Genomic DNA, 27,067 nt, shown 5'->3' on the forward strand with positions numbered 1-27,067 from the left:
ATAGGACTAATTTGCCTTAATTTGCTATCATATGTGGCTTATCATGAACATCTCAAGGAAATATGGTTATGTTTTTTATATTTGGATGTAATTAGCTAATAATGGGGTTAGTAGCTATTAAATTATAATGTTTCAGTTGAGCGAATAATTATTTTGCAATGACGAAGGCAGATATAAACATGAACAGATGGAAAATCTGTTACTCGGTAAATATGATTATGAGTAATCCCTGATGGTTAATTTGCATTATAGATATTGCTAATTTTCATAATCATGGAAATGAATATAGCATTTTTTTCTCCAAACCAAACTTTATCACCTTTAATGTTGATGTATGAGTCGTACGACTGGAGAGATTTTTTAGTGTTTCCGTCACACGAAGTGGTACACCATGTGTTCCTATATAAATGGTAGGTTATGTGTGTTAAAATATTAATAACTTAAAAATTAAAAATTGTCATCACTTTTATAAAAACACGTGGTATACTATTTATGTTCTCATCGTAACTAAAAATTTTCCGTACAACTGACATTATCCAGACAAGAATGATCTCAACCCCTACGTGGCACCCTGTAGGCTTTAGGAAAAGCGCAGCTAAGACTAGTGTGGAATTTAAGGAAAAGGATCCTCGTATATTTGTTTATTGTATATCATGCGATCAATTTTCGTTAAGTACTATTTATATTTAATTTAAAATTTAAAATTTAAAATTTAAAATAATTTTACGATGAACGAATATAATTACACGAACTTCGGATCCCCAGCAAAAGAATAGGAGACGTTTCCAAATTTACTACCACCACACTTTACACGACAAAAGGATAAACGTCGTGCATTGAAAACCTTTGATGAGAATGGTGACAAGCAAAACTTACGTATAGCATTTTCCCACGCTCAACATCGATAAATAGTTAATTACATATATGTCCCTTCTGTTCCCATAGCTCACTTCTTTTACCAAAAAACCAAAAAAAAGCTGCAAGAAAGCTTCGATCTGGAACTCATGGCTCCGTCGTCGGTGTTTCCCGTCGTCGTTCTCGTGGTCGTTCTCTCATCGTCGTTCGCCTACGGCGACGACGGGCCATCAGCCTATGAGGTGCTTCAAGAATACGACTTCCCGATCGGCCTTCTTCCCAAAGGAGTGACAGGGTACGAATTCGACAGAGAGTCTGGCAATTTCAAGGCGTATTTTGATGGAGCTTGCAGCTTCTCCATTGAAAATTCTTACCAGCTCAGGTACAAATCCACCATAACTGGTGTTTTGTCCAAGGACAGGCTCAGAGATTTGAAGGGCGTCAGTGTTAAGGTACTCTTCTTTTGGCTCAACATTGTCGAGGTGGTTCGCGATGGAGACGAACTGGAATTCTCCGTGGGGATTGCTTCGGCGGACTTCACGATCGACAACTTTGTGGAGAGTCCGCAGTGAGGGTGTGGATTTGATTGTAAGAGTAGAGCTAGCTCTATGTAGATGTTTCGTTAATTAGCCGTAAAATGTTTCAGCATGCTTTAAATGATGTTCATGATACAATACAGTGCTTTAATGCTTGCATACGTAATAACAAATATAATTTGTGTATGAGAGCAACGGGCTTATAGCTTAAGTAGTTAATAGCGTTTTATTTTGCACTTGGCGTCGTGTGTTCAATTCCCCTTTTCAAATCTCGTTTTTACAAAAATAATAATCAAGTTTTATCCTACTAAGTGAGGTTGACTGTATGAATCTTAGTAGTGACGGAGACAGAATTTTAGCCTAAAAAATGCCCAAAAATCTCAATCTGCTCTCCTACTTGCAAAAAAAATACTTTATCATGTGGTGAGCAACTGGCCGCGATCGTTTTGGTCTGCTAATGTGTCGTCCTGTTCGTCCTAGCTCTTCCTTGAATCTAAATCTCAAGCCCTTCTTATTTTCTTCCTCTCTCCCTCCTCCTCAAATCTCACTAGCAACGGATTACTTGAACTCTATAAGAGCTACAACTCTCAAATCAAATCCGAAGAAAGAAATAAACTAAAAACCTTGAAATCATTAGCACAGTACTAAATTTTTCTACGTGAAAAAAATGTCAGGATGGGCTTGGGACCATTGTGATCCCTTCACGACTCCGCCTATGAATTCTATAACGCCAATGAGTTCGGCTTTGCGCCGGGTCTTCTGTTAACGAGAGATTGGCTTTGTTGTATGCAAGAATGTTTGTTGGACAAACGTAGTAGATGGAATGCTCTTGGTTTTGCCTTTCAATATTCTCTCTATATATTACAGACTGCATAACCAAACGGTCAAACACTTCATCAAACCATGTCTCCAAAGGCAACGCTGCTACCAGGCCTAATTCTCTTCTTTCTGATCTCCATCTCAATCCCGTCGTCCTTCGCCGCCGACGAGCTGACGGTTTACGAAGCCCTCGAGGAGTACGACTTCCCGGTCGGCATTCTCCCCAAAGGCGCACTGAGCTACAAGCTGGACAGCTCCACAGGTAAGTTCTCAGTCTACTTGAATAGCACTTGTACATTTTCCATCGACTCGTATAAGTTGAAGTACAAGTCCACCATAAAGGGTGTGATAAAGACTGACAAGATCTCAAGCTTGAGTGGCATCCAAGTTAAGGTGCTCTTTCTGTGGCTGAGCATTACCACCGTGACTCGTGACGACGATGAGCTAAAATTCTCGGTCGGCATCGGCTCCGCAAACTTTCCGGTCAGTAATTTCTATGAGAGTCCGACCTGTGGTTGCGGTTTCGATTGTGTCAACGGGAAAAGAAAGATTAAGAATTTGGTGTCCGCACTTTAAAGTCAATCTTTAGCTTTTTAGTGCCTAAATTTCAGTTTTATGCTTAGATTAAACATGATTTGAGAATAAATGCTATGATATCATTTGTAAGTGAATATCATTTGCTTCTTTGTATGACTTATGAAACTCTAATCTACATAATTTTTTTTTTTATTTTAGATAAAACAATTACAATCTCAAGTAGTGTAACTCTTAAAAAAAATAGTTGTTCAATTCGATTGCAAAGAGACTATGTGCTTGTTCGGAAATGCTTTTTAAATGGGTAAAAACACTTTTGGTGAAAATGTTTTTGTAACTAATATTTGGTAATATACAAGTAAATCATGTAAAAACACTTAACGTGTTTCTTGTAAGAAGTACATAACTAGTACTCTTGCTAGATACACTTTAAGTGTTTTTTAAATTTAAAAATATTTTCTCTGAAAGTGATTTTAGCCACTTTGAATGTATTGGTTTTGAATGGTTGTTGCAACTGGTGGGGGAAAAACACGATAAAGAAAAAAGACAGGAAAAAAAGGGTAATTATCAAGGTGCAGAAAAAGTTGTTGGGCAAAAAAGCCCAATGGGCCACATGATGTCGGTACTTATAACTAGAGAGATTTTTCAGTGTGATCGTCATACGAGGTGGTATACCACGTGTTCCTATATAAACGGTGAGTTACGTGTGTTAAAAGTTTAATAACTTAAAAATTAATATTTTCCACCACTTGCATAAAAACACATGATATACCATCTGTATTTCCGTCACAATTAAAAATTTCTCTTGTAACTACTACAATTACCGCAATAATCACCACGTGGTTTGCCAGGAAAGCACGACGTGCCCACCTATATATTCCAAAAGTAACTTTAACGAAAGTTTTCAGTATTGTTCACTTTAACGAAAAATCATATTTTTGCATTGAAAAATCAATTTTGATATTATTCATTTTACCTTTTTTTATTTTAGCGTTAAAACTCAAAAAAAAATTTCAATAATTTTGTTCGTTCCACGAAACTTTATCGAAAATTGTCTTCTCCACCGCTGTAAGTCAACCCACACCTAACCCACTCTCTGTACCAAATATTCTACCGGAAAAAAATAACAACAAAACAAAATTTCGGAGCGGGAGGAAAAAAATCATGTCACGCACAGCAATTATTGCCGTCATCGTCCTCCTCTCACCGTTCTCCACGTCACCAACCCTCTCCGCCGCTGCCAACGGTGGTGAACCGCGGTCTGTGTACGATGCAATCGAAGACTTTAACTTTCCGATGGGTCTGCTCCCGAAGGGCGTCACGGGATACGATCTCGACGGCAACGGAATATTCCGCGCGTATCTGAACGGCTCCTGCAGCTTCTCGCTGGAAGGGTCGTACCAGCTCAAGTACAAGTCCACTATTACCGGCACGATCTCCCAGAACAAGCTCTCCTCGCTGACCGGGGTGAGTGTCAAGGTCCTGTTCCTGTGGCTCAACATCGTCGAGGTCACCCGGAGCGGCGACAACCTTGACTTCTCGGTGGGGATCGCGTCGGCGGCGTTTCCGATCGACAATTTCTATGAGTGCCCGCAGTGCGGCTGCGGGTTGGATTGCGTCAATGGCGGACAAGTAAGGAAGATTAAAATGCCTCTTGTTTCTTCGATTTGAATTGGGAATTGGGGCTGTGGAGGAGGGAGGGTTTTAGGGATTCGGAATTATGGGTAGTGTTTGTTCACACCTTGATTTCCTAAAGATTATGAATTTAATGCTTTTCAATCATTTTCATTTCTGCAGAAATAATTTTTGTTTTATGCGTTTGTGACATGTTTTGTTGTGGAAAAGTAGATGTTTTATGATAGGATAGCGCTGTTCAATTCAATTCATTTAGGTATGTTGTGACATGTTTCGGTTATGCATCTTCTTCCATTCATTCGATGTGACAGCCGGAATTTGAGAGGGTGTATGGAGGTAAAAAAGGATGTGCGGATAGCACCACCCATGGTAGGTTAATTTAGGCCGTAATGGCGTTGTGCTGATTATGCATATGGCGGTTATCTTGGATTGTAGAAGCTAAAAGCTTGTATCTTTATTGTTCGAGCTTTATGCAATATGGTTTAGGCCAAAACAAGTAATGCATTGCTTGCTGTTGTTCTTTCGGTTGCAAGTCTTATACTTTCTTAGCATTCAAATTCAGGAGACAAGTTGTCTAGTAACCGGATTTTCATGCCCCTTCGTAGATTTCATGTTAGTAGGGAATGTTTGATTCGTGTTTCTTTATTGTAGTTTACTGTGTGGATGGATAGTTTTGGAAATGTGAGTTAGGTGGAAATGTGAGTTAGGTGGTGATGGAGAAGGCGCGTTGAATAGTAATCTGGTTTCAGATTAGGTTTTGGTATGCATTAAAGACTTAGACTCCGTGGGATGTAATGCGCAGATTACAAACTATTATCTACCTCAAGTTTGTATTGATCATCCAACTGCACAGGTAAAAACTGGTCCTTCAAGGTTGTTGAATATACATTAGACTTGGATATTGTTATTTGCAGTTACTGTTAGAGGTGAACTCATTGGCGTAGCTGACAAAACGCTGCATATCTATCGTCTGAAATGCTTAAGGAAGTTCTTATTTTGGTTTTAGAGAATATGGAATTCAGGTTCAGTACCCTTAAAAATATTTCAGTTTTTTGTACTTAGTTGCCTCTTATGCCGAGCTAACCCTTACCTTCTCGTATCATATCAATGTTAGCTTAGCGTTTGTTTGCTCAAGGTGTAAGAAACTTTTAGGAAGGAAATGCCCCATGACACATGTACCCCAACCCCGAGGAACTCTGCACTTTGTTATAGTTAGATTTCAGGGCAATGGTCGTAACTGCAAAGGAAGCTGGGAAAATTTAGGATTCTGATTAAGATTAGGTAGATGTCAGTGGCCTTAAGCATAGATTTTGCAGGTGAAAGATGTATAGTTTAAAACTTCCAAGTAAATACCAAAGAATTGTGTCCCTTGTCGAATTTCCAAACAGACAAACAGGGCAAAAGGATTGAAAACCTGGGATATCAATTAGATATTTGAAGAACTTCATTCGGGAGAGACTTGAGATGTGTGTGCAGTGACGGTTTTCAAGCTGTGTTGGAGAAAACCTCTTTCAACTATGCCCTGCCTTGTCAATTGGGCTTATGGTTTGCCTCACAAGGGTTTCCATGTGGTGCCCCAAGCTTTTGCCAGTTTTTTTCGTGCGAAATAGCTACAGCCTTGAAAGACAATTAGGCCATCTCCAACACAGGCTAAAGGTCCAAAAGCCAAAGAATAATCTTGTTTGTTTAGAAATTCATTTCTAACCGATGGCTAGATATAATTCTATGAAGCCAATCAGGCCAAAAGGGCATCCGGCTGGCTAAATGTAGTCGTCATATTAGCCCTTTTTTTTAGGCACAGTTTTTCAATTGCAATAATTGATTCAAATGCAACAACTATATTTGAAAACGTCCGACAATAGTTGAATTAAATTAATCAATAAATTTAAAGTATAAATTTAAAACTAATAGATTATTGAGGGGGTTGTATTTTAGCCTATTCAATTGAAGATGATATATGAGTATGGCTTAATACTGTTTATTTAAAATAATTTTTTGTAAGGTTATAATTTTGAACGAGACTATATTTAATTCTTTCGGTTGGAGATGACCTTAGTTTCGTAGCCCACCACCCGGAAATTTGCTGATGATTTCTAGGTATGAATGGTGACATTGAACAAATTGGATACGCCTACATGCCTAATTTCCTTTTATTTCCACAGTGGATACGCCTAATTTTTTGCAAGAATAGCAAGCCGTGTGATGAAAAAGGAACAAAAAGTTGTGATTAGATGGTGTGTCTTTCTAGTTGTATTAAATTCAGGGATCGCATAGTTCTGTGATAGCTTTCCGATGGATGACGTGGTCTGAGTGCTCAGCATAAGTTTTCATTGTGCTACTCAGAACATCTCCAAAAAAATATAGGTGAAGATGCTATTGTGCATATTTGACATAAAAAATCATTCCAACCAAAGTATTATTTGTTGACGGGATTTGAAATCTTTGTGATTAATTAATTTTAATAGTGAGTCTCTTATTCCATTAATATTTCAACCAATAAATTTTTTGTTTCAATAATTTGTTTTTTAATAAATAAAACCATTTAAACCTCTATATTAATAAGAAAATAACATTTGACAATTCAGTTGGAGAAATACAAATTTGACGGAAGAGTTATCCGTCATCAATTATAATTTGAATGTTATAATTTGACAATTTGAAGATGGTCTTAGTTCTTCAAGTTTTTTTTTTATTTATTTTTTTTGGAAATTGGGCTGCAAGTTTTATTACCAACAACACACAGTTACAAGAAAGAGACCCACATACAACACAAACACAACAACAAAAGTATGGACCAAAGTACAACAAAACCAAGCCCAATAAAAAACAGAAAAAAAAACCCAACAACTTGCATCCTCTACCATTGCTGCCATCCGAAGGACCTCCAGACTCAAACCAGTTGCCAAAAAGCAAGCCAAATCGAGCCCTCAAAGTGGCTAAAAAGAAGGCTTCAACAACCGCCAAAGAGCACATCAAAGATCAACACCACAAATTGAAGGAAGCTCGCAGGAAACAACCCACGAGCAACAGAGGCAACAAGGCCAAGTCGAGGCAACGAGGCCAAGTCGAGGCAAGAAGGTGGTCAGAACACCTGAGCATCGAAAAAATCCGAAGCTCTACACATCTCCCTCCTAAACGGGAATCGCGAAGATTCGCATTCACGGTGTGGATTAGTGGAAGCCGATCTAGAGGATGAGAGCACTGGAAGAGTGAGCCAAGTGGAAAGGGTAGGGTGTGGAGTGATGAAAACGAAGTAGGTGGAGGCAAAAGGAAAGGAAGAAAGGGAAGTTGAGGAAGGGAAACCAGAGTCAGCAGTAGAGGAAAAAAAACCAGCAGGGACAAAAGAAAAGAAAAGGAAAACAAGAGGAGCAAAGGGCTACCACCAACCCTAGCCATAGCTAGGATCGGTGGCAGCAATGAGGAGAACAGAAGCTAGAGATGCACTTACACGCAATAAATGAATCGTCACGTCAACATCAACGTCGATTCTTATTGCTTGGCTGGCTCTTCATAGCTCAAACAAGTGGACAATTTAAACATGTCATCATGTTTAAAACTTACATGAAACCGGGTGTATTTGTCGTCGTCACCAATTCACTTATCTCAAACAAAGCGGAGACTCGACAATTCACCGCATCTAGCTAACTAGTAGCTGGCATTTGGCATTGTCGTTGGCCAACATACATTGTATGTGTGGCTTCAAATTTGGGCCTACCTAAAGTTTACAATATCTTTGGAATGCCAAACAAGGTGACACATATTGATACTGATTCCCCATTTTATCTGCTCCTAAACTAATCACATCAGTTTTGGACCTAACTCTAATAATTCTCCATTATCATGTTTACAATATTCATCCAACCCTATACTCACATTAGTTTTGAAATTGATTTTGGGTTCCAAACAACGAACCTTGCGTTTCGAATTTATACCTAAACTTTTTTTTTTATATTGATTTGGTAATTTAATTACATGCCACCACACTATGATATATTCAGCATATGTCTACTTCCCCATTTGTTTTAATATCCAAATGTTTTGAGTTAAATTTAATAAATCATCCACACTAACGCCTTCATTTTCCTAAATTTGCAACAACCAGCTAGAAACCCTTGTAGAGAAAGATTTGGAAGATAAAACACTTGTACATCATGAAGATGAAAGATAAAATTACGTTTTCAAAATCCACTGAAACAAATGACGAGCCCAGGAACAATGAAGTAGTGAATTAAGTCATGAGAAAGAGAGCATGTGAATCATGTTGGTTCTACATACGCTCTTAATGTAAAGTCTGTAGAATAAAGGTGCAAACTGAAAGACTGATGAATATCGGCGATTTTTGAAATTGTATATGGTTGGAACTTTGAAGTCTTGTCCTTTTTGTTGTACATAAGGTCTTATTGTAAAGTTAGTAGAATATAAGTGCAAACTAAGGGCTTGTTTGATATCCTATTTGAATTTTTTTATAATTTCTCAAAATATTTCTTAAGAATTTTTCTTGAAAACAATTTTTTTTTTTTTAAGACTCAAAAACTTGTTTGGTATGCGATTTAAAATTTTTAAATTTTACAACTTAAATTGGACACAAAAATATCCATAAAAAGGGGGTCGAGAGAGAAAGAGGAAAGATGAGAAAAGAAAGTAAGAGATGATTAGAGAAATGAGAAAGAAGTGAGAAGATGGGAGGAGATAGAGAGGAAGAGGAGTGAGAGAAAGAACTAAGGGAATGAAGAGAGCAGATTGGAGGAGAGACGAAAAAGGTAAAAAGGATTGGAGAAGAGACGAAAAAGGTAAAAAGGATTGGAGAAGAGACGAAAAAGGTAAAAGAAAAAAGAGAAGGGGGAGAGAAAGAAGAAAAGAGGGATATATTTGGAGTGGGAGGGGAGGAGGGAAAGAAAATAAAGGATAGATTTGGAGTGGGATGGGAGGAGGGAGAGAAAATAAATGAGTGAATTTAAGTTTAAAAACTCTAAAAACTCACTTTTTATGTTTTTAGATAATAAACTATATTTTTGAGTTAGTCTTAAGTTCAGTTTTTTAAAAATAGTCCTACCAAACAAGTTTTTAAGGCCTAAAACTTGAAAATTGTTTTTGAGTTTAAAAAGTTGGATTCAAGTAGAGTACCAAACAGACTCTAACATACTGATGAATATGGGTGATTTTTTAAAAGGAAAACTAACAATAAGTTCAAAAAAAATTCTCTTTTAATGAAAAGCTCTTTTTAAAGGTATAGTGAATAGTGTCATTTAAATGTAAAAATGTGATTTTTCGTTAAAAATGAATAGTACCGGAAATGTTTTGTTAAAACTCATTTTTTTAAATTGTATATAGCTGAGACTTAGAAATCTGCCCTAAACATCTTCTACGGTTTCAACAGTGAAGAAAACTATTTTGATGTTTTAGTATTGAAAATATATATAGTTGTGAATTGAAGCTGCTAATTAAGCCTTCTCAAATAATATTTATAGTATGAATCTACATTTTGTAACTTAAAACCTACTAAACAATAATATTTGTTTTTCTTCTAATAAATGATATTATTTTCACTAAGGAAAAAGTGTGGGCTTAGCTTCATAATGAGCTAGTAATAATGTGGTTCAAATTCGTCTTTGCGCGAGAATTAAACATAAGACCTCTCACTTACAAATGAAAAAGAATATCACTAGACCGTAGTACTAAATGACAACAATAATATCATCTTAAACGGTGCTATAGCACTACGCATGTATTTTTGCTAGGGAAAGAGATTCTCTCCAGATCACTTTCACCTAATTCTCCTCATCAAACAATTCGAGCCCTTAAAATTTGATCTAACAGCTAAAATTATTATAATTTTTAAAGTAAACCCCCTTTTTTAGCTATTAGATCAAATTTCAAAAGTCCAGATTGTTTAATGAGGAATATTAAGTGGAAAGGATCCGGAGAGAGAACCCCTTTCCTTTTGCTAGTGCCAATTAATTGATTGAACAGTAGCAATCCATTCCATTGTTCTGTATGCACTTCTCAACCATTTATATGAATTTTATAAGTGGAACTTGCTTTTTTGGGTAATTGGCCAAGTTTCAAGGGCCTTTGACAAATTTTTAATTGGTTGTGCCGGCACATGATAACACATGGCGACCGGAGACGTTGCCGCTTGATGTTGGCCCCTGGTTGCGTAGCTAATCTACTAGCATTGCCGAACAATCAGCTGCCGCAATCAATGGCTTAAGAGACTAAAATTAAAAAATTAATTAAGAGCTTTTAGTATGCAACTTAATCACCTCCTTAATTACGTGCACACATCCACCTTAGTTCCAAGCCAATACTATTAGTGTATGCTTGTTTGCATGCATTAGAATTACCCCCCATTCACGACACTTGTTAATGTATTGGTATTGAAATAATTTTGATTATTAACTTTTATGCGTCTGTGACGCTGAAATATATAAGTTTCATATCAAAATCCGTAATCTTATGCTTGAAAAATAAAAAATTAATTTGATTATAGGATTACTTAATTCCGCTCATTCTATCACGAAGCTAATTCTAACTTTTTTGGTACCTTGATTCAAATGGGTAAACATAGTACTATTGTTCTTTTACTCTTCCATCCTTCATGCTTGTGGGTTTCCATGAAATTTAACGTAATTTTTCAATCTAATAATCTTGTAATCTTGTTTAGAGAAATGCTAAGGAGTGACTTTGATGGAGTGCAGAACAATTAATATGATTTCTACATTAAACATGTTGTTGGAGACTTTTCATCTTTCGAAGCTATGTTTTAATTAGATGCCTAGTAACTATAATCATTAGAATTAATATATTTATCCTATAAATGTAAGGTAACTTCATATTTAAAGGGTTCTATACGTAAGATTAAGAAGTCAGTTAGTGAATTATAATCAATCTAAGAAGAAAGTGAGTTTTCTCCTCCTTAAAATCAAGTGTGAGGCTTAGCCGTGTCGAACGACTCAACAATTAGTGATGTGAGTGAATTCGTTGCCACCAGTCGAGTGATTCCCATATTTCTATCCCCATAGAGATACGAGTGATTACGTCCTCCTAGTTGGGTGATTCTCTAGTTGAACGATTCCCAAGTTATCATCCCTCGTCTCCCGAGACTTCCTGGATCTTTCTTGCGTTAGACTGGGCGATTCCCTGGTTAAGCGATTCCCAAGTTATCCTCTCTCGAGACTCTCCGACACCTTATAGTTTGTTAAGCCCACTGGATTGTTAGATAATCCATAAAGAATCACATTTTAAAACAACCTCCTTAGCATTTCTCTCTCGTTTAATTTAAGTTTATCTATCGAATCTAGGACATACTCCATACGAATATAATCTTCCATTTTCTTTTACCAAACCAAAACCAGAAGACCATTCACAAATCACAATCACAGAAAAGGAGATGCAGTGACATAAATAGTAATTAAGCGATTGATTAGAGAATTAATAATCCCTTTATTGCCAAAGTTAACTAGTACATGCTTAAGTCCCTAATCAGATCAGAGGACGGAGGAACCAGCTATTACCACAGATCATACATATTTTCCGGCCAAGTCTAAACTCCGAAGAATTCAAACACAGACACGCCGACAGCCCATTCCTCGTACAAACTTTCTCGTATGTTTCAATAAACTACAAGAATTTTTGTTTTTGTTTTCATCTTTAATTTTATTAATGCTTCTTCAAGAGCGCCGCGCGCAGCTCGGCAGCGTCGATCTTCTCGGCGCCGTTCTCGGGTCCGTAAACCCCGGTTTTTGGGTCGGGGACCCACGAGACCTTGGAGGTGGAGCCCACCTTTTCTTCACCGGAATTCTTCTTCGCCACGTTTACGCTTCTGGGAGTAGCAGCACCTCCTCCTCTCACCACGCTCGACGCAACTCCTTGCGAACCCGCCGCATATCCACGTCTGCATTTCCATGAAAAAAACATCATTAGCATTTAAACAAAGAGGAAAACCGAAATTAACAGCCGATTATTTACTAATTAAACAAAGAGGAGAAAGGAAAGATCTTCGCCGGAGAACTGCGGTGGTACGTGATTAACTTAAGATACCGTCACAAAAACATGATTTCTCTCTCTTACGGGGAGATAAACCGAGATCGAGAACAACAAAACTTGGATTTGATTAGAAATGGTTAGTACCTGGTGATAGAGCTAGAGAAACCGTCGACGACGAGAGCAGAGAGAAACTTAGCGTTGGAGAAAGAACGAGCCATTGTTTTTTCTTCGGTGACTGAAACTTTTTTAAGAGATCGGAATCCAAACACCGCTGCAGAAAGCTTAGTAGCAGAGAAAACCTTCACCTTCTACGGCAGCGAGAAGAAACAAGAAGCTCTTTTTCTGCGGCTCTTTCTTTCTCTCTCTAAAAACTCTCTGTGGAATTGCGAAGATGGTTTTAGAGGGAGGGGGAGAAGGTGTTTATATAGCGGAAGAAAACGAGAGACGCGTGGATTCCAAACAAAAGAAAATGCTTTTTAAACGGAGAAATTTTTCACGAGGTGATACATCACATATTATTATACAAATTGTAAGATATGTGTTAAAAAGTTAATAACTTAAAAAATAAAATTTCTCATCACTTACATAAAAACACGTGATTTACCACTCGTTTCTATTACAATGAAAAATTTCTCCTTTAAACGGAGCGAGAGATCGACTGACCTGTAGTTTGTTGCGACGTGGGATTAAAGCAAAGGGCCGTTTCCGTTTGCTTTTGGCAACTTGTGATCGGACGGTTGAGAGGGAGTGGGGTTTGAGTGGACCGACTTTTCTTGTACCTGAGTCAACGTCAAGAGGTGAGGAAAGGTCGGCGAATTGGAGGGAAGTTTTCCTTTTCAAGTGTCTGTTTTATTTTCTAATGTGGTTTACTACACCGTGTTTTGGGCATACTACAAAATCCCTTTGGCAGAAGTGCGGTGTCTATAATGTTTGAGATAATGGTCGTTGGATGGAAGGACTTTTATGCATGGTTACTGATCGGTGCAATAGTTATAAGGTTATGTGTAAGTTTTTGTTCACATGAAACTACATTATAATTTAAAATTTTCAATTATTATGTATCTGTATCATATAAATTGTCTCGTTGTATTCTTAGATGTATTTGTTCCCTTCAAATATAACACATGTTTTTATTAATACACAAAAAAGACAGAAAACATAATTATGTTGTGAGTGTAAAATAATAATATTACGACGTGGTACAGATGAAAATAAATTAGGAGCGTACACGTGGTAGGAGAAGGAAAGAAGAAGTGGTGGCGGAGTTTCTTGGCTGAGTTCTGGAAGGTTTTAAGGCCAAATTGGCCTCGTGAAGTATGGAAAGGTCCAAGTCAAGGGTCTGTCTTATTAGGAGTCATGACTACTGGTGATGTGAATCATGTGATGACGAAGAAAGTTCCAACTTTTGTCCAATTTGTCTTCGTGGTTACCTATCGTTTTCTTTTTTCATTTTCCTTTAACAGCTGTGCAAATAAGAAGGAAATCAAATTACACAACCTCCACAAATAGCAAATGAACATAATTTAGATTGAGCTCTTCTTTTAATATTGAGATGAACGGGATTCATTTCAAATCTTTGTGTTCAGAGTGTGGTGATTGACAAAAACAAAGAACATAGAGAAAGAGATTCGGACTATTCAAGCTTTTGATCAATTGAAGAGTGGTTCAGGTTTCTTGAGGGATAGGCTCTAGATGCAAAAGTTAGGAGTGGATCTCAATCTAGATAAAAAGATATGTCGGTGTTTAATGAAGAAATTTTATAGTAGAATTGTTACACTCTCACACAATTTTACAGTTTACATATACTATAATAAGTGCTTGACTAATTGTCAGTCTTTAATAGAAATTAGTTGTCGATTTATAATAAAATTTGTAACATCATTTTACATTTTAGTGTTTAAGCGAGTTTGATTTGTATATATATGATTAAGGCATTTGGAATTTAATTTCTATGGCGCTGCTACTATAAATGGTTAGGGATCAAGCTCATTAGTTTAATATATTAAAACTCATAAGTTTAGTAATAAAATTTGAAATTTCGAGCCATCATTTGATCTCATTCCATTTTTTGACCCAGTCTAAAAAGCTTGACAATCAAAATCGAGTATTTCTATGCAAAGATCCAAAAAATCTGAGTTAAATGAATTATTCCTACGATTATAGGTGTAACGTGTAAGTAGTGTCGACGTAGATGTTAACAAGAATCTAATCAAGATTTTCTTTTAATTAGTTGAATTATTACACCAAATCCTTGTTTATTGTTAATTGTGAGATACTCCAAGACCACACCGCCCAAAATAATATAATTTGAATTTCTAATAATGTCACGAATATATAAAGTGACATGAAGATATAGATACCCAACTAGCTAGGCAAGTGGGTGAGATATCTTTGTGTTGTATATAATCGGAATACCATGACAGAAGAGAACAGAAGGCTGCTTTCTTTTGAAACCGCGGCGCCGCATCCGGATTCCGCCGGCTGTTAACTGCAACTTGCTCTGCTGAAGAATTAGATCGATGCAGCTGCTGCCACCAGCAGCAGCAGCAGCATGCATGCATCCTTGTTATTATGTTTTGTGTCATGTCACTCCTCCAGTCTTGCGTCTCATATGTACCGTTTGGTACGCAGACGGGACGGAACAAGACGGAACGGGATGGGACGGGACGGGATGGAACATAACGGAACGGATGATGTAAATATTGAAAAAGATAAGGAGAAATTTTGTCATAAAATGTTATAAATTTGTGTTCCACAGATGTGGAACAGGTCGTTCCAGGAGGAAGAGGTGGAATGAAAAATCAGCCAAATTTCATCCCATGGGACAACCCGTTCCACAGTTTTTAGGCACACCAAACGTGGGACGGAACGACTCATCCTGTTCTGTCCCGTCCCGTCCCACGTACCAAACGGTACCATAGGGAACACATAAATGGAGAAGAACTGTTATGCAACATAATTTTAAATTAAGAGTACGAATTTATTATGTATTAAAATTTAAAATAGGTAACGAAGTAGAACCAACTTGTACAAAGATGGTAATATGTATCGCACAATGTAATTAACTTGTAATATCAGCACAATTTATATTTATGAGAGTTGTAATTCATGCTTGTTTGGTATAAAAAAAACATATATACGAATAATACTCAAAAAATGAGTAAGAGTTTCAACTCAAAATTGTTCGTCGCTAGTTTATAGAATTTCGTGTTTATGATCATAACATTTCATATTATAAATCACACAATAAAGATCCCCTTTACAAAAAAATCAATTAAACTAATATCGTTTTGTCAAGGAGGTGTATAAAAACAGTAGAACATAATTAGTAAAAACATTACGAACCGTCTATGTATTTACCATTATATGGACTAAACGACTCTGGTTTTAATTCACTTTTTATAGAGTTAATCTTTACAAAGTGATTCATAATATGAACGATTCTTATCCTAAACACAAAATTCTGTAATTTAAATAAGAAGAATTTTGAGTAAGAGATCATACTCATCATTGAGTAGGTAATTAGACATTGTTCTACGGTCTACCCATGCAATTAGCAATGGTGAGATTGTTTTCACGGCTCTCTCCTACGTACTCTACTGCACTGAATCAGTCGGGTTCATTGGTGGCGTCCGGTCTCAGGTCTGTGTTTCTAGAAAACCCTAAGAAATCTATGGTATTCGTCAAAATACAAAAGAAGGTTCCATAATCCATACAATTGGTGGGATTATTTGACTATTTGCTTTTTCTAGATACAGCAAGAACAATTCAAAAGGCCACGGGCCACGTCCATCAATTCAACAATGTGGCACGCGATTTAATATTTCTATATAAAATATTAGAATATGGATAAACAACATTTTTCACTTGTATATCATCTCTTCTGTTATTTTATAGCAGCCATTTCCTCCAAGTGGATGGAATGCGACTCTACAACGAACACAAGGGTTGGGGTTAAATTATGAGTGCAGTCAAGTGCCCCAAGTGGGAGAGGTTAAGGAACCTCCACAACAATGTGAAGATATCATATCTGGATCTCTTCTACAAAGACCATCGGATCAAGTAATTCAGACCTTTGAAATTTTATCTAACGGTCTACCTGTTTTAACCTCTTAAAAATTATAATAATTTTGGGCCGTTGGATGAAATTTCAAATGTCCGGATCAATTGATCTGGTGGTCTTGGTGGAAGAGATCCGACGGAGATCTCTTCTCCACAACAATCACCTCTTTCTCCCTTGTTTTACATAGCATGGGTGAAATGTTATGGTGTTGTCTCGTGTTAATATGTAAAAGTATGTGTTAATATAGTGTTGTTTTATATATTGTCACAAAAAGTTACATTCACGGTGTATCCGAGTTATGTACTCACATGTATGCCAAAGACAAGGAAAGAGGTTATAGCATCTATGTTATTGGCATGCATTCTGTGTTGTGTCATTTTCAAGGTTTTATTGGTTGGATCAAGTTCTAATTCAAATAAATTGAACTAACATATGAATCACACGAAGAGTTCAAAGTCAATGAGTGCTTGAATTGGAATTGTTAAATTGGGCAACAATTCAACATATTGTGCCTTATAAGTGTCATCTGGATGAATGAAACTATATAGTATTGGCTTAGACCCTATTCCAAGTTTATCTAGTCCTAGCTAGACACCAAACTGAATTTAAATTTTGTGCTTCTTACGCCTCGGCGCCTCCTTTGGTGGTTAAGATTCTAATAGATTTGGAAAATTTACTAATGTGTTGAAGTAAGAAATTATGTCAAATTTTTTTTCTTATCTAGATCGAAGGAAGAAGATGATTACTCATGATGAAACTTATCTATCTTAATCCTTTCATTTTGGTGGGAATTGACCGAAAGTTTACTAATGATAATTATTCGAATTACTAACCTTCCCTATGTTTACTAATACATATTAAGTCGAAACAAATTGTGTGTCACACCTTAAAATCCTTAGCCCAATATTTGAAAATGCATGATTAATTTGAGGGACCATAGTATCCGTTCTCATTCCATTTTTCCTCTCCCAATTCATGTCCTTTCTCATTCTCTGTAAGTAAATATGTTATAATAGGAATAAGTTTTGTTTACAACTAATCCGTCTTCTGCCTTCAAATTAGTAATTAGCATCCATTTCTCGTTAAATATACATTGAATCTAACGAGGTATCCAATATGAGTGAGTGGTTTTTTATACATCCAAGTTTCGTCTCTGGACACCCATCAATTTTATTTAAAAGAAAAGACTTTTAAACTCATAATTACCACAAATGGCTTAATAATTTTTGAAGGAATTACATTATTTTCTTTGTACACCCACATGGTTTTGAAAAAACAGCAAGGGTTAACAAGCGACTGATGAACTTCGCGACTAAATTTCACTCTACCGCTCGTATCTCAACTTCGCGACTATTCCTCATATTGCGTTTGGTTATAACTTATAATGCAAATTTTGCTTCACGAAATAAAAGAACCATGCAGTCACATGTAGACATAGAATTATGCCATCAAGCGAAAATTACGAAGTTGAAGAGAAAGCCTTCATAATTAATCCAAGGAGAATAGGTGTCCAAAGAAAATAAAATATGGGTGCCTATAGAAAAATAAACTCATAAAACGTAAAAGAAGGGTATTCTTGAAAGTTTAGTAAATTATTTTGGGTGTCCAAAGAAATATGTGAGAGTAAATTGTGTTTCCAGAGAAACAGAGTGCCCAGAGACAAAACTTGGGTGTACACTGTACACTGAACCAATCAATACAACGTTATCCTTGTACACCAAACGAAGCTTTAGTTATTGGGCCTAAAGCATCTCAACCATTGGGCCTCAAATTTATCTGGTAGCAAAAAGTGAAGGCCCATTAATCTACCCAAAGTAAAATTAGGGCCCAAGTGCAAGGGGTGCCCGCCTCGCCGTCGAGCTCGTCAGTCAGCTTAAACCCCTTTCGTCTCCACCGCAGCTTCAAAACAAAATCCGAAACTGAGCACCGAGAAAGCAGACATGGCAGAGAACAACAGCGGAGGCGGAGGCGGCGGCGGCGGTGATGGTGGCGGCGAAGTCGTGGCGAACCAGACGATCTACATCAACAACCTGAACGAGAAAATAAAGCTGGACGAACTGAAAAAGTCGCTTCTGGCTGTGTTCTCGCAGTTCGGGAAGATTGTGGAGGTCTTGGCTTTCAAGACGCTCAAGCACAAAGGTCAAGCCTGGCTCGTCTTCGAGGACGTCTCCTCCGCCACCAAAGCCCTTCACCAGATGCAGGGCTTCCCCTTTTACGACAAGCCTATGGTACTACGCAGTTCTAACCTAATTTTCTCTGTTTGTTTAATTTGGAAAATTTAATATTTCTTTGATTTTGTTTTGTTCTTTGAAATTCCGTTTGTATTGTTAACGTACTGCACAAAAGGGTATACATAAGCAAGTGAATTGAAATGGGAAAATGGATTTTAGGTGGTTGTAAGTTCAAATTTGGAAATTGGGCATCATCCAGCTCTGGTTGTTAGTCAGTCTCGATGATGCCCGAACGCGTAAATTAGAACGGCTATATGATAGGGCTGGGGCTGGCCATTCATATGATTGTTATGCTGTATTTTGCATTGTCTAGAATTCTGTTTTTTATTGTTGAATGGTGAATAAACACATTCATATATTCGAGCTAAAGGAAGACTTGATGCAAAACGGAGTGCAATGGTGTTGTAGGATTCATACAGCAGACCCTACTTAGTGGGATAAGGCTTGATTGTTGTTGGCGAAAAAGCACATTGGCATGTCATTTCATTTCGTTGAATGGATGGATTATGTTTCACGACACTATTCTCTATGCTTGTTTGAGAGATATAATGAATTGGGATTACCGGAAGATTTTCCGTTTTGTATGATTTGTTTTGTTTTGTTTTGTTTTTGAGCATCATGTTACTGCTGTGTGATTAATGCAGAGAATACAATATGCAAAGACAAAATCGGATGTGATAGCAAAGGCTGATGGTACCTTTGTTCCACGCGAAAGACGGAAGAGGCATGAGGAAAAGGGTAAAGTCTCTCTCATTTATATAAAACATATGACAGTAAGATATATTGTTTGGGAACAAAAATGCTGTATTGATGTATGATTGATACATTTGTTTTTAATGCTTGTTTTCTGTTCATTATGTGGCAGGGAAAAAACGAAAAGAGCAACATGATGCAAGCCAAGCCGGAATGCCCATTCCGGGTTACGCTGGTACCTATGGTTCAGCACCTCCGGTAAGCAAGTTTTCTGTCTCATTGAGGGATAACTTACTCCCAATTTCAGCTTTGTTTATACCTTCTCTATTTATGTTCTTATTTGGATATCTTTGTTCATATTTATTATTTGCCGTGATTGGTCGTACTTGAACTGAAACAACTCTTAACTGATTCTGAAGTCTATTTAGTGGAAAAACTGCACGTGGTTTATAAAAATTGGGAAATTGACAAATTTCTTGGAACATAAACAAATTGGATAGGTGTATAACAGTATAAAGGTCAGGAAACTGTTATGAAAACACGCGGATAAAAGTAATTTTGGTTCATTCGGTGATTGGAAATTTTATCATTCAAGTAGTACCCTTCATGGTTTATCTATATCAAGTTTGTATTGGTTCATTGAAACTCTCTTCTCTCTCCCAACCTCTTGCAGCTTTCTCAAATACCGTATCCCGGTGGTGTGAAGTTACCCGAGGCTCCTGCTCCACCAAACAACATACTTTTTGTGCAGAATCTTCCGCAGGAGACAACTCCCATGATGCTGCAAATGCTCTTCTGCCAGTATGCCGGTTTCAAGGAGGTTAGAATGGTGGAAGCGAAGCCAGGTATTGCTTTTGTGGAGTATGGAGATGAGATGCAATCAACGGTAGCAATGCAGGAACTCCAATCTTTTAAGTTGACACCGCAGAGTTCGATGTTGATTACCTATGCCAAAAAGTAGACAACAAGATTTAGGTCTTTGCTATTCCTGTAAGCTGCAGCCATGGATCCTTAACTAGAATGTTGTTTATCTGTTGAGATACGATGCTTCGATGTATTATTGCTGTCGGGATATATTAGAAGAGGAAAAATTTGCGGAGTCAATGTTTCGTTTTCGTGTGGCCCTGCAAACAATCGAAGATTCATCATGGATTATGTTGTCTCTAACTGTTAAGTGCTAATCGCATCTGATGTTTTTTACTTTTGATTTGTTTTGCAATCGCAACCTATCTTGATTTTCGTGGTTGGCCGTCGCTGTGGTTTTACGTACAGAACAGTGTATTATGTCTTTGCTTTCAACTTGTTATATAACTTTTCGATCTAGTATGCTTCGGTGTATATTTTTTATATCACGGCTAAAAATTCTCGTGTATACACCAGAACATACTAGAATTCTCGATATCCTACTGCAAGAAACAAGTATTCTGTACAGCTCTGCTATACTTCTAATTACATGCCGGACGAAGCTAAAACATCCCTACAGCATACACGCACTCATGGAATTTGCGAAGAAATGCTCACGAACCACCTCTTTTGGCGGGGCGGAGCTGCTTCCGATGAGGGTCCTTAGAATTGGCGGGGGACCGCTGTAAACAGTTTGATGCAACTTCCGCACATGAAGATGCTTGTCCAGAACCATCAACTCCATCAATTTTCGACAACTCTGTAAGAAATTTGAAAGTTTTAACATTAGCATTGCTGAACTGAAAGGAAGAGTGGGCATAATATATCGGTAGATAAACTTGTCATGCAAGGGACTGTGGTTGGCATACCTGCGGATTCAGTACATCCATCTTCCGGATAATTTCATCCTACAACGTAAGAAACGACGAGAAATAAGCGAGAATCAGAGCCAACAGGGACATGAAGTAGGGAAACATTGTTTTTTTCCAGCTATAAACAGAGTTTTATAGTTCCTGGGAGTGAAAGTACCTCCAACATCCCTGGATTTTGCATCACAATCCCAAGAAGGCGCCGTTTGAGTCCCTTGTCGAAAATCTTGTTAATTTTCTGTTCACCATTCATCCACGGCAGTGTTGGCGCACACATTTTGTCTTCCATACAACCTTCAGGCACACTGCCAGTTTGTTCTACATGATTATTTCCACTGACGTGTTTTTTGCCACTAGAAGCACCGTCATCTTTCAACAGATTTATAGACTTCGACGTAGAAGATGTCAGATATACAGACACCATGATTCCTGGGTAGCCTTTTTCTCGGCGGGAAAGATTATCACTTGAGTATTTTAGTCTTTTAGAGTTCAAAGATTCAGCGCTTCCAGTTTTCCGTTTTGAACTTCTCAAATCTTCAGCCTCTCCCACTCCATCTGGAATGTGTGGTGAAATCGACAGTTGGCCTGAAGAAACTAGAGCAAACAAATGAAAAAAGTCCCCACATTTTAAATCTGTAGACAGATGAATCCCCCCTTCTGTAAGATCTTTCTCTCTTTCACGGAGCCAACGAGCCAATTTGGCAGCTCTCTTTCCAGAATCAGTAGGAAACGGTGACCTAAAAATGTTAGAGAAAAACTGAGGTGAGAGGGATAGAGGTTGACTGTCAGTACCCCCAACCTGCCAAATAAAAGTTCATCAGGGAGGAAATATATATAAAACTTACGAATTATATGAACAGGAGAATGCAATTAAATGGTCAATCCAAAAATCAACAGAAACTAAGACATACCACAATTTTGTTATCTCTTAGGTAGTCGAGAGCTGCTAAAAGATCATGCTCTGAGTAACGCTGTTGGATTTCTGCAGGCAGATTTTGCTCTCCTCGTGCTGTTATGGTACTCAAGAAGACAAGTTTAAATAGCTCTACAGCCAAAGATTTGTAGATTGGTGCACTAACAACTCCTTCATGCAAAAGTTTAAAGAAATTCTGATGAAGGTGTTGAACACATCGTTGTGCAGAAATTCCTCTGCTATCATTCTGAATTTCATCGCTCGGAACTGATGGTACAATCAATTCAGATCCCTGCGGGTCCTGCAGGTGAAAATGTATTTCAGCAAAAAGCTAGATTGGCCAAATATAGGCATATACTAGGATAAAAAAGGAAGAAAGCATACAAATACGTAACAACATTTGACAAGCTGTTTATGCATGTAAAATTCGAGGTGTAGGGGTTCGGTACTTACATATTCTTCAGAATTTGTACTATGGTCTGACCCTGCCTCACACGTAGATCCATCTCTTTTGGTGGCATCCATTTTAGTCATCCTGTGGTGAAGTATCTCATCAAGGCTTTTTCTAATATTCTTATCATCAAAATCATCCCACAGTTTTTCCCGAAAACCTGTCCTTTGATTACGGTCACTGATGTTGGAACAATTCTTGTTATAACCTTCCTCTGCTGAACCTTGGAAAAGTTGTCTGCAATCGGATATGTTAAGTGACCCATTCTGGGTTTTTAGCAAGAGCATAGCATATCTTTCACTGAGCATGTTACAGAGCTTCATCAGAGCTTTTCTAAATTTTCCATTACTGTTCTTCAGATATGACATTCTTCTTTTGCAGGTACTAGGAGGTGCTGGAAGGTCAGGAAGTGAAGCCCAATTTATCTGGTGATGATATTTCGCCCCAAGAGTTGCGCACCATCTTGCATATTGAATAACCAATTGCCTAAAGGAAAGATATCAACATCAGTGAAATGCAAATAGGGAAAAACTAATTGTTACATGGAGGGACAAAAGGGATCCTATCTCTGATGGATTATTCTCATGGTAATGATATTTACATATTTTCTTTTCTTACCTATCAGCCTCTTCAGTCCATGAAAACCTGAATTGACGTGATGGCTTCAACTTTGAAAAATCGCACGTACTCAAGATCGAATGACACCCCTCAGTATCTTTTGTTCCAGATTCCTGGTCAGTTTCTTGATGACCATCCATCTGGAACGCATGCAAAAGTGCGTCATGCTCACCTGGAAAAGTGAACAAGAGATTTCTTCCTTCCATGAATGTTTTGACAGTAACAGGTAATTTGTCAAGCATCTGCTCTTCCAGCCTTCCAGTTACCCCTTCAACTTCTGTGAACTCTACTGAGCTTGCTTTAGAAGATCTATTCCTTTTCCAGGAAGCATGTTCACTTTTTTGAGATTGAAGTCCAGCCCCTTTATCCTGGATCCATTAAGATGGTGGCACTTATCATAAACATGCATTAATTGGACGAATGTTTGCATATATTGAATGAGTAACAAACATAAAGATAACGAATATTAATAAGATGACCAGAAAATTCTTCAAGGCAAGGGATGAGGACAAGAAACTGTACCTGTTCGAGCATGCTTTCTTCCTTTCTGGCACTGTCCACTGTCAAAGTCAGATGTGGATTCAAGACAGAAAGTGGTGTATCTGATGCGGCATCATGTGTTTCCATTTCTGTAATCCAGGACAGAGATGCATATGCTTAGATTCATTACACCAAGGAGATCCACTGGGAAGGGTCAGCTCAGTAATCTCTATTTTTTCGTATTTACAAGTTAGCAGTATCACCTGTCAAAGTTGATTGAATTTGATCTGTCCTATCAAGAGTATCTACATAGCTAACATAAGGCGTTGTTGTTGTTGTTGTTGTTGTTGTTGTGTTGTCATTTTTTGATTGATTAAGGAATACCTTGGCTGATTTGAAATTGCATTTCCCTCGTTCCCAAACTCGATATTCATTGACCTTTTTGTTTCGTTCTTTCTTCTTAATCATCCCAAACCTAGAGCACATACTTTCAATCCAATTATCACTCTCTTTCCTGCCAATTCCAAGCCTCTTGGAAATCTGTTTATAGCAAAACCGAAAAATATTAAGGGAAAATTGGTTTTATGTATTAGTAGTTGAAATGAAACTTATACTAAATGGCAGGAATTATACCACACAGAGCAGGCTCTAATGGAACACTGCTAATACATTTACCCGAACAAAGAGTAACACACAATGCACTCACATTAGACATAATAATACCCTCTGATCCTGCAGCATTAATCAATTCTTGAATTTGATGCTCAATCGGAAGTTCCGCAAGCAGATGAGCAGTTTGATATTTCTTCACGATTTTCACCTGCCCAAGATTTTTTGGCTCGAGACTCTTCGGACAAAACTTTTTCAGCAAAACAAGGTATTGCTCAACCTGTCCAAATTGCAAAAGCGATATTAAGTCATTACCAACAAACACAAGCAGCTTCCAATCCAAGAGACTGTTCAAATAAAAGAATGAAGAACCACAATATAGAACATGTACACCAGAGAACCGATGTTTGGTTAAAAAGATTATTGGGAAACCTTCTCATTTACTTGAGCCTCAAACTTTTTCACAATATGAGCAGCTTCCAATCTGCAACAAATCTGGAAGAATAATATGCAGGGAACAATACAATTCAAATAAAACATCAGTTTAACTTGTAAAATTGCTAGTCCAGAGATTAATAACAGTGTATATAGTTAATCCAATTTCACCTTCCTCCACGCTCTATTTCCTGAACGTGTTCCGCTGTAACCAAGCTCTTTCTTGAGATCCGAAACAAGAACCTTTGACAACAAAGTAACATAAACAAATTCAACATAAACTGTAAAAAGAACTACTTTGACATATCTACCAAAACTTTTATGAAACCTGACCTTGCCATTGGATTCTTTGAGCTTATCACAGACTGCCTTCGTTGCTGATAAATAGTCATTTACAAGCACATTATCTTTAACCCCATTTCCCGAAAATCCATCTCCACTTGCAGGGATTTCTTTTGCATTCCCAAAACTCTCTGTATTCTGTTCTACCTTTTTGATCTCAACTTCTTGTTGAGAGCCCAAATCATTTGCATAGCGATGTAAGTATATCAAATTGGTACTCACGCTCAAATTATTGCTCGAGTGGCCTTCGTCACCAGGAATTTTTTTCCTCACCAATGCAGGTCGCTTCGCAATTAACCCTTGACATTCAAGCTTTCTCACTTTGTAGAAATAGTTTTCGCCTTGAATGCCCAATTCCTTGGAAAGTTGACTTTGTGTAATTCCATCCCTTCTACAAGTACCCAAATTCACAATAAAGTAAACCATAAGACAACCTAATTATCCTACCAAATCATTATCTCACAGCCACACCGAAAAATAGCAATCTCTCGACACTTTTCTGAGAGAGAGAGAGAGAGAGAGAGAGAGAGAGAGAGAGAGAGAGGGAAACTATATGCACCATGTTAATTAGTCTAACAACAAAAACATCTCTTGCTTGAGTACTAAGTTTTCTTGGCTCACATTGCAATTCACTAACATCTTATGCTAAGCAACGTAAAATCGGATAAGTACACATTTATTAGGAAAAACCAAACTTCTAACTTTATAATGGTCACCACTTGCTTGCCTGAAAATTCCGATGATGGACGAGAAATCCGTTCAAACAAAGCACGTTACATTCAACTCACCAATGACGATGAATTATATACTTTTCGATGTTAATTACTCAATATTTTAACTTAATTACTTAGCTTGCTTGCCTCACATTGTACTTAGGCGATATTCAAATCAATCGAAACCATGAAATCACACATACACACACACAACCACATCATCAATTTCACAAATACAAAACACAAACAATTAAAAATAAACTGGAAAGTTAGATTCTGTATTTTGAAAGGAGAGGTTGATACCTAGCGGTGGCAACTCTTTCAAGGGTTCGGCGTTGATACGAACACATGTTTTCGACGGAGGATTGGGCAATGTAGAGGCCCAGGAAGCTGTCCCTGAGACATTGATCGGCGACGAGCTTCAGGTCGAGTTTCTCGGCGTCTTGGAAGGACTGGATTGAAGAATCCGCTGGGCTGTAGTACCGGGGATTTTGCTTCTGGTTCAGGAATTTGAGGGTCGGGACTGACCGGAGCTCCGCCCATAAGGTTTGTTTGAATCCATGATCAGAAAAATTGGAGGATGAAAGAGAGGACTCGAGTCTGGACCAGAGGGTTGATATCGCGAGACCGTTTCGGCCTTCCAAGCAGATTTCTTCTAACGACGCGTTTAAAATCGAGTCCATGGCGGCGGTGGCGGCGGTGGCGACGGCGGAGTGGACGACTGAGAGGGAAGAGGAAGGGGGAAGCGCGCGCAATCTACTGTGTTGATCAACTTTTATTCTTTGTAGTTTGTAGTTTTAATCTAACACGTGCGCATAATTTTTTTTATTTTATTTTTCCAAACCGCACAATTAATCCGGCCCAAAACAGGTGGGCCTGCCCAAAACATTGGGCCTTTTCCCACAAATCAAATATCTTGTAAAAGCCCGCCAAAAACGCTTGCCGCGGACGCTGCGGAGAAAGAGGACGACTCCGACCGACCAACTCCAGCCACCACCGGAACCAAACCCACCCTGGTCTGACAACACCCCACGCTCTCTCTACTCTCTCTCTCTCTCTCTCTCTCTCTCTCTCCAAGATTTTGACGAATTCTCTGCTATTGGTTTTGATATTCTGCAGGTTCGGAGGCTCGATTCCGCTCTTGGCTAGGAGAAAAAGGAACCCACTGACGCAAGTGATGGTTCAGCAGCAGAAGCTTCACTGGTTAATAGAAAGAGGGGAAGGAAGTCAAGTGAAGAGGTGGGAGGTGGGGACTCAACTGGGTCCGAGAAAATGAAAGCCACCGAAAAGTTTCGGGGCATGAGCGTGAAGCAATTGCGTGAAGAAGCTGCTATTCGTCGAGTTTCGGCAACTGGGTCGAAAAAATAACTGCTGGAGAGGCT

General features: G+C 38.0%; 6 protein-coding genes across 6 annotated transcripts; 4 read left to right on the forward strand and 2 right to left on the reverse strand.

Moving 5' to 3' along the window:
• Window positions 1-709: 709 nt before the first annotated feature.
• Window positions 710-1,577, forward strand: LOC126588909 (uncharacterized protein At5g01610-like). Its single transcript, XM_050254060.1, has one exon. It carries the CDS (start codon window positions 1,005-1,007, stop codon window positions 1,425-1,427), a length of 423 nt encoding a protein of 140 aa, XP_050110017.1. The 5' UTR covers window positions 710-1,004; the 3' UTR covers window positions 1,428-1,577.
• A 276-nt stretch (window positions 1,578-1,853) lies between these two features.
• Window positions 1,854-2,954, forward strand: LOC126588908 (uncharacterized protein At5g01610-like). Its single transcript, XM_050254059.1, has one exon. It carries the CDS (start codon window positions 2,295-2,297, stop codon window positions 2,784-2,786), a length of 492 nt encoding a protein of 163 aa, XP_050110016.1. The 5' UTR covers window positions 1,854-2,294; the 3' UTR covers window positions 2,787-2,954.
• Window positions 2,955-3,787: 833 nt separating this feature from the next.
• Window positions 3,788-4,605, forward strand: LOC126588907 (uncharacterized). Its single transcript, XM_050254058.1, has one exon. It carries the CDS (start codon window positions 3,909-3,911, stop codon window positions 4,413-4,415), a length of 507 nt encoding a protein of 168 aa, XP_050110015.1. The 5' UTR covers window positions 3,788-3,908; the 3' UTR covers window positions 4,416-4,605.
• Window positions 4,606-11,802: 7,197 nt separating this feature from the next.
• On the reverse strand, window positions 11,803-12,767 carry LOC126591089 (protein SENESCENCE-ASSOCIATED GENE 21, mitochondrial-like). Its single transcript, XM_050256654.1, has 2 exons — window positions 12,510-12,767; window positions 11,803-12,273 (listed from the first exon to the last, which is right to left on the reverse strand). The coding sequence occupies exons 1-2, from the start codon at window positions 12,581-12,583 to the stop codon at window positions 12,039-12,041; spliced, it is 309 nt and encodes a 102-aa protein (XP_050112611.1). The 5' UTR covers window positions 12,584-12,767; the 3' UTR covers window positions 11,803-12,038.
• A 5,544-nt stretch (window positions 12,768-18,311) lies between these two features.
• On the forward strand, window positions 18,312-20,552 carry LOC126590772 (U1 small nuclear ribonucleoprotein A-like). The gene is made up of 4 exons (XM_050256277.1): window positions 18,312-18,656; window positions 19,304-19,397; window positions 19,525-19,610; window positions 20,026-20,552. The coding sequence occupies exons 1-4, from the start codon at window positions 18,369-18,371 to the stop codon at window positions 20,311-20,313; spliced, it is 756 nt and encodes a 251-aa protein (XP_050112234.1). The 5' UTR covers window positions 18,312-18,368; the 3' UTR covers window positions 20,314-20,552.
• An 81-nt stretch (window positions 20,553-20,633) lies between these two features.
• On the reverse strand, window positions 20,634-26,475 carry LOC126590771 (uncharacterized). The gene is made up of 13 exons (XM_050256276.1): window positions 25,989-26,475; window positions 24,964-25,363; window positions 24,802-24,873; window positions 24,628-24,690; window positions 24,293-24,475; window positions 23,850-24,126; window positions 23,629-23,735; window positions 23,107-23,474; window positions 22,491-22,974; window positions 22,036-22,338; window positions 21,285-21,923; window positions 21,125-21,163; window positions 20,634-21,015 (listed from the first exon to the last, which is right to left on the reverse strand). The coding sequence occupies exons 1-13, from the start codon at window positions 26,366-26,368 to the stop codon at window positions 20,830-20,832; spliced, it is 3,501 nt and encodes a 1,166-aa protein (XP_050112233.1). The 5' UTR covers window positions 26,369-26,475; the 3' UTR covers window positions 20,634-20,829.
• Window positions 26,476-27,067: the final 592 nt, after the last annotated feature.

Source organism: Malus sylvestris, chromosome 11 (assembly GCF_916048215.2).
Source record: "Malus sylvestris chromosome 11, drMalSylv7.2, whole genome shotgun sequence".
Classification (NCBI taxonomy): domain Eukaryota; kingdom Viridiplantae; phylum Streptophyta; class Magnoliopsida; order Rosales; family Rosaceae; genus Malus; species Malus sylvestris.

Bases quoted from the DNA above. Each gene is read 5' to 3' on its own strand.
- LOC126590772 (XM_050256277.1), top strand. From the start codon at position 18,369: ATGGCAGAGAACAACAGCGGAGGCGGAGGCGGCGGCGGCGGTGATGGT. The intron at 19,398-19,524 runs GTAAAGTCTCTC...ATTATGTGGCAG, and splicing joins GAAGAGGCATGAGGAAAAGG to GGAAAAAACGAAAAGAGCAA. The intron at 19,611-20,025 runs GTAAGCAAGTTT...AACCTCTTGCAG, and splicing joins CCTATGGTTCAGCACCTCCG to CTTTCTCAAATACCGTATCC.
- LOC126588907 (XM_050254058.1), top strand. From the start codon at position 3,909: ATGTCACGCACAGCAATTATTGCCGTCATCGTCCTCCTCTCACCGTTC.
- LOC126588909 (XM_050254060.1), top strand. From the start codon at position 1,005: ATGGCTCCGTCGTCGGTGTTTCCCGTCGTCGTTCTCGTGGTCGTTCTC.
- LOC126591089 (XM_050256654.1), bottom strand. From the start codon at position 12,583: ATGGCTCGTTCTTTCTCCAACGCTAAGTTTCTCTCTGCTCTCGTCGTC. The intron at 12,274-12,509 runs GTACTAACCATT...ATGGAAATGCAG, and splicing joins TTCTCTAGCTCTATCACCAG to ACGTGGATATGCGGCGGGTT.
- LOC126590771 (XM_050256276.1), bottom strand. From the start codon at position 26,368: ATGGACTCGATTTTAAACGCGTCGTTAGAAGAAATCTGCTTGGAAGGC. The intron at 24,691-24,801 runs GTGAAATTGGAT...TTATTCTTCCAG, and splicing joins GAAATAGAGCGTGGAGGAAG to ATTTGTTGCAGATTGGAAGC. The intron at 21,164-21,284 runs GTACTTTCACTC...CTTACGTTGTAG, and splicing joins AAAATCCAGGGATGTTGGAG to GATGAAATTATCCGGAAGAT.
- LOC126588908 (XM_050254059.1), top strand. From the start codon at position 2,295: ATGTCTCCAAAGGCAACGCTGCTACCAGGCCTAATTCTCTTCTTTCTG.